The sequence below is a fragment of the Marmota flaviventris genome, chromosome 17 (genome assembly GCF_047511675.1).
Source record: "Marmota flaviventris isolate mMarFla1 chromosome 17, mMarFla1.hap1, whole genome shotgun sequence".
Taxonomy (NCBI): domain Eukaryota; kingdom Metazoa; phylum Chordata; class Mammalia; order Rodentia; family Sciuridae; genus Marmota; species Marmota flaviventris.
Genome location: NC_092514.1, coordinates 26,937,908 through 26,944,138, shown reverse-complemented (window position 1 = coordinate 26,944,138; position 6,231 = coordinate 26,937,908). Strand labels below are relative to the sequence as shown.

The window sequence follows — 6,231 nt, the reverse complement described above, 5'->3', positions numbered from 1 at the left end:
AGAGTCTGGGAATGAAGGATAAGTTTGCCTACCTGTCCTCCCGCCCCAACCTAAACCCCTGTCATGACATGGCCCCTCCCACCAAAAGGGCCTGCCAAAACTAACTCCTCTCATGACATGGTTTGTCTAAATCCTATAAAACCCAGTCCCTCCTGATGATGGGTCACCACTTTTACCCTGAAGATGTGCCCCTCTGGTGCTGAATAAAACATCAGTCTCGCCAGTTTCCTTTTTATTTTTGTATTGACTTTCATGTGCTTTCAGACAAAGGGTAAAATTATAGGGTTCACCAGGTGTATGCTACACAGCAAGATCTCCAGGCATGAGGCAACCATCAGCAAGGAGAAGAGCGTCACATTCCAGGGCACCACATTGGGTGGCTTTTCACACAAGTTCCAGTACTCATGGTTGCTCAAGTAAGCCCCTCTGTGGACAGGAAGGGTCAAGTGAGAAGAGTTAATGCGGTGCCCTACTCCACCCTCAGTCCCCTGCACAGGCAGAACGGGATTTTCAAAGAGTTAGTTAGACCCATGTGAAGGAACGTGGCACCCAGTTTCCCCGCCCTACGTGGGAAGGGCATGAGAACACCAAGATGCAGAGAATGGGGGTCATGAATCCAGGCTAAGCCTTACGAGCTTTCTTGTAAGTGGTAGGCCCACTTGGCATTCTTTGAGCACTTGGGTCCCATTCGGAGTCCAGCTGCTGAGACGAAGAGGCAGTAGATGGCACCAAGCATTCCCAAGGCCGAGAAGGAGAAGGAACGCAGAATCTGGACCGGGTGTGCAAGGTGGGCTGAATAGTGCTGCCCCCTCCCCACTCATGGCCCCACCACGCCTAGTTCTGTCCCCCCACCTGACCAAGCTCCTCTGGAGCCAGGTTAAATAGAGATTCCGGGGCCTGGGGAAGCCGTCCCGAAACAGTGCACTGTGGGGAGCCATTCTCACACGTGACTGGGCAACTCCCGGTTTGGGTCTGAGGCGCTCTGGCTAAACTCTGTCAGAGCTTTCCCGACCTTCTCCTGGTGCGAGAGCCTGTCCTTGTGGGGGTGTGACTGACTACTGACCCCGGGGGCCAATCACTGACCCTGACCTTGGAGTGCTGCCCCCCTCAACCGTCATTGGATGGAATTCTCCCCTGAATTTCTTGTTCCCCAATAAAAGGCCACTCCCTGGTATGCTCCCTCTCTCTCTCTCCTGCTAGCCCTGAGTAATCCTTGCTGCCCTACCAGGTGTTTCGAGGTGGGAGCCAGAGGGGGAGCCGTCTGCGACCTGGTCATAGAAAAAGGTAACTGAGTCTGTGTGTTTATTTCAATCTCACTAGCTAACTTTTATGCCAAGAACCTCTTTAATGAAACCAGTGCGCTGGTCGTATGGTGGAATTGCACTTGAAAATACATTTTCCTATATCTCCGTGGCTTGGAGTTAAGCAAAACTAAGGGCCAGTAGAGACTCGTGGTGGTTAGGGATTCTGTAGAGTCTGCTGTGGCTCTGGGAGAGACTAGTTTAGAGACCAAATCCTCAATCTCTTGCTTTCTTTTCTGTGGGGTGGAGGCTCACTGGGGATTTAACCCAGGATGGGATCCACAGCCCTTTTGATTTCTTATTAATGAGAGAGGATCCCCTAAATTGCTGAGGCTGTCCTTGAACTTGAGAAGCTCCTGCTTCAACCTCCTGAGTGACTGGGATCACAGGGGTATGTACCATGCCCTGCCGAATCTCTTTTCAATTTGGTTCTCACCCATTTGGGATGTCCACCTGCCGCCAGAACCACAGTGATTCCCGGACACAGAACCTGTGAGACAAGATTCATTGTAATACTGTGAACCCAGCACCAAACCCAGATCCTCAAAGTCTCCACCTCCTCTGGAAGTTGCCTATGATGTCCTCAGCCCTTTAGACTATATGAAGAAGACCTTACCTCTACCTCTCCTGGAGCATGGCTGGGCCCTACCTTACTTTATCATTATTTATGTGCCTACCTTATCTCTGTCCATATTTTAGCTTCCTTGAGGATTGGGTTCAATATTAAACATTCCCCATAAACCTTGGCACATGGTAGGTTCCTTTCTGATTGGGAATCAGGAGGCCTGGTTGAAGGTCAGGACCACACTACTTCACTCAATGAACTAATTGGTTTCTCTGGGTCTCAGTTTGTCCTAGGTAAAATTGGTTTGTAAAACCTACCTCATACAGTTGTTCTTAGGATTTAATGGAAACTGGTGGGCATGGTATCAAGTCTGCTTCAGAGTAAATGCTCCTTAACTATAAATGCTTTCAGCAGTGGGAAGAGGTAGAGGTGTTGGAAGGTCTGGTGATCTAGGATATGCTCGAGTATGCTCACAAATGCTGTGATGTGGGTTGTGGGATTTCCTAAGATCCAGCCCCTGAACTTTTTTTTCCTGTGACTTTTCCCACAGAAAGATCACTCCTGCCAGGGAATCAGCTATTCCCCTGCCAACTGTTACCTGTACATGCCTAGAGAACCAAATCTAACTGCCCAAAGGATGTGTTCACTCAAATGTCTTGGTTATAGCTCAGATTCAGCCTGTATAAGAGGTGACCTCATAATATTTTCCAAATTCATCTCCCTTTGATTTCCTCATCCTTTTAATTGAAAAATATAATCCACGAGGTCACCTAGGCTGGAAAACTTAAACCCTTTTGCACCTTGCCAAACTCAAGTCTTCTTGACTTTTGCTTCAATGGCTCCTGAATCTATCAGTCCTTTCTCCTTCTTCTCTCATTCAATTCCTAATCACGTTCCATGAGGAAGATGTTCTTAGCCTCCCTACTCAGTCCCCTTAGCTCTTGCTCATGGCACCCCACAGTTCATCATACATGCCCCACCAGATTAACCTTGGTGTTGCCAAAGTGGGATAGGGCACACCTGTGAGCCCAGAGATCCAGGAGATTGGGGCAGGAGGATGCAAGTTCAAGAGCAACCATGGCAACACAAGGAGACCTTATCTCAAAATAAAAAATAAAGGGCTGGGATTGTAGCTCAGTGGGAAAATGTTGCTGGGTTCAATTGTTGGTGGGGGTGGGGGCAGGAAGGATTTTCTTTTTCTTTTTTGTATTGTTTTGGTACTGGGTACCAAAGAACCCAAGAGCACTTAACCACTGAGCCACATTCACAGCGCTTTTTTTTTTTTTAGAGAGAGAGAGTGAATTTTTTTTAATATTTATTTTTTAGTTATGGGCGGACACAACATCTTTGTATGTGGTGCTGAGGATCGAACCCGGGCCGCACGCATGCCAGGTGAGCGCGCAACCGCTTAAGCCACACCCCCAGCCCCACAGCTCTTTTTTGTATTTGTATTTAGACACAGGGTCTCAATGAGTTGCTTATGGCCTTCTTAAGTTGCTGAGGCTGGGTTTGAACTTGTGATCCTCCTGTCACAGTCTCCTGAGCCACTAGGAATACAGGTATGTGCCACACAGTCTACTGTGAGGAGAGTTTCTTAATCCTTTGAGGCTCCTCACTCTGCCTCCACCCCTGTCTTTGTCTTCATAGCCCAGGCCAGGTTCTTTGTTCATCTCCCATCCCTGGAATTCCACAGCTGTTTTGATCCTTCCCTCCCTGTTGGTCTTGTCTGGCATACACCATACAAGGCAGCATTTTGTTCTTTTCCAGGGAAGGGGCTGCGAGTTTTAGTTCTGTTATATCATCCCCAGCAACCTCAGAGAAGCACCTGATGAGTGGAACCAAATTTCCACCAGCACTCTTGCTTTCCTCCTCCTGTGTCAGGGCAGTTTCAGGGCCAATGCTGACCCCACTGTTTACCTTCTCTGGTGAGGTCACTTACTGGGAGGATTCAGGATCCACAGATACCTAGAATAGCCTTCTGGATTTACTAGTGTATGTGTGTATTGTGTTGGTGAAGGTCTAATCCAGGATCTTGCCATGCTAGGAAAGTGCTCTACAACTGAGTTACACACCCACACCACATTTACAAATTACAAATCACCCACCTCCTTGAGAATTTTACTTTTGGTCAAAGTATTTGTTTCCTTTTGTATAGTCAGCTTCCCTGTCCTCTTTCCTGCCATCTAACTATCTTCCTGAAAAGAGAAGAGTCACCATAAATTCAGAAGGCAACACTGTTTATAGCTCAAATCTCCTCACTTTTCTCCATCACCATGGCCACTGGGCTATTTGAAGGTACTGTCTTCCCTCCATGATATTAATCTCATCTCTGTGCATCTATGGCTGGCAAGGTCTGACTATCCATTCTCCACACAAGAACCAGAGGGATCTCTTCAATCCACTGAGGTTTGAAACAACTAGAACTCTCACACTGTGCTGATAGGAATGAATTGATTAAAAAAAAAAAAAACAACTCCAGAATAGAGGGAAACTCTGCTGGGTAGATCTCTCAACTTTGCCCCCCACAAATATTATACTAGGTTAACCATCTAAAACTTCCCCTAAACGGGGAAAGAGAAGAGGAGGAGATACAAGAAATCTGTGTCCCGTCTTGCTCCACTTCTTCCAGCAGATCCTCATCTCCAGGAAGCCTTGGGGGCAACTTCTCTGCCTGACTGACCTGTTTCTGAGTTTGTTCTTAGCACCCAGCACAGAGTGGGCATCCACAATGTGGGCTGAGAGTGAGTGGAAGAGGAGGAGGGAGGGGCAGCACTGAGCTGAGAGGTAGAGTGACTGATGGGTGACATCACTGCCTGGCTCCAGACCTTTCTGCTGTACCTCCCCATGCCTATTATTACTCTTCCCTGATAACCTCCCACACAGCCAGCTGCTCCTTCTGCTTGGACCCTTGTAGTGAGGGGTCCCCAACATCTGCTGAGCTGCGTGGGCAGGGAGGGTCAGGTGGGACAAGCTTTGACCCATAAAGGAAGCTCTTTAGAGATTTGAGCCTCCCCTCTGTGCCTTCCCCTTCCTTTAGACATTCATCTCAGGTCCTTGGGGGCTCTTCCAGGGCTGTCTCCAGAGTGCTGAGTTTATAGGGGGAGCACCTTGTACATTCCTACTCCCCACCAAGCACTTGCCACCCCTCTGGAGCATGGTCCTTTTCATCTCCCCTCCCTTCCCATTCACAATCCTTTTCAGTGGTGCCCATACCCTGATGACTGGCCTGTACTCTATAGACTCCTCACCATCAGTCCCCCGCCGATGAAGCCAGGCATGAGCAGGACTTGCAAGCTGAGTTGGTCACTGCTCCAGGTCTTCCCATCAGGCACCAATAGGAGGGCATTGGCCACGATGCACACTAGGGAGAGAGATATTAGGGAAAGGCCCACCCAGCGGGCACACTTCCTTGGGTTCATGGTGAGACAGTGTATAAACGTGAGCCTGAAATAAAATGAAAGTGTTCCTGGCCACAGAGGAACACAGGCTGAAATGTGAGTACAGGTCAGAGAAAAGCTGTGGTAGAAACTGGCAGGATCAGAATGATAAGGGGAGGCCCTATCACCAGCTGCAGCTGGTGAGGAGAGGGGGTGGATGTGCGATGATGTGGTGGGGGAGCTAGTCACACACTGGTGCCAATGTCTTCTTCGTCTTTCTGCACACACCTCTCCATCATCCCTTTTCAATTCCTTACCTGTTGAAGACTCAACCAAGCCATTGTATGTCTCTAGGTCACAATTGCCTCATCTCTGTAAAGGGTAGAGTGGTACCACTTGCCTCTTCACTGGTTGTAAGGGTTCCTTAGGACAGGGGGATGTTTGTTAAACTAGGCAGCACAAGGAGGTGTACAGTGGGCTTATCATTTCCATTTGTCACACATAGAGAGTTCCTCCCAGAAAGAAATGAAAAAAGATTGACAGCAGGCTTCAGCTGTGTTTTTATTTCAAATTCTTTAAAAAAATTTTTTTTTTTTTTTTTTTGTACCGAGCATTGAACGCAGTGGCACTTAACAAATGAGGAACAACCCCAGCCTTTTATTTTTGACTTTTGTTTAGAGACAGGGTCTCACTGAGTTGCTTAAGACCTTGCTAAGTTACTGAGGCTGGTTTTTAAGTCATGATCCTCCTGCCTCAGCCTCCCATGCACTGGTATTACAGGCATGTGCCACTGAGCCTGGCTTCATTTCATCTCATTAATATTTGTTTATTGATCCTCTCTCCTTTTGAGACTACTACGTGTTTCTCAGGGTAGAATTGAGACTGAGGCCTTATTTGTTAGAACATAGCATCCTCAGGCCTCAACATTTGACTCAGCCATACTTGTACAATCCAAGCCAGTTCCATGAAGAGTCTATTTTTAAAATTT

At 47.8% G+C, this 6,231-nt stretch overlaps 1 protein-coding gene across 1 annotated transcript; it reads right to left on the bottom strand.

Annotated features, from left to right (window-relative positions):
• Nucleotides 1-219: 219 nt before the first annotated feature.
• Nucleotides 220-5,386, bottom strand: LOC114081038 (transmembrane 4 L6 family member 5-like). Its single transcript, XM_071603260.1, has 4 exons — nt 5,115-5,386; nt 1,738-1,791; nt 633-769; nt 220-426 (listed from the first exon to the last, which is right to left on the bottom strand). Exons 1-4 carry the CDS (start codon nt 5,283-5,285, stop codon nt 261-263), a joined length of 528 nt encoding a protein of 175 aa, XP_071459361.1. The 5' UTR covers nt 5,286-5,386; the 3' UTR covers nt 220-260.
• Between the last annotated feature and the right edge of the window lie 845 nt (nt 5,387-6,231).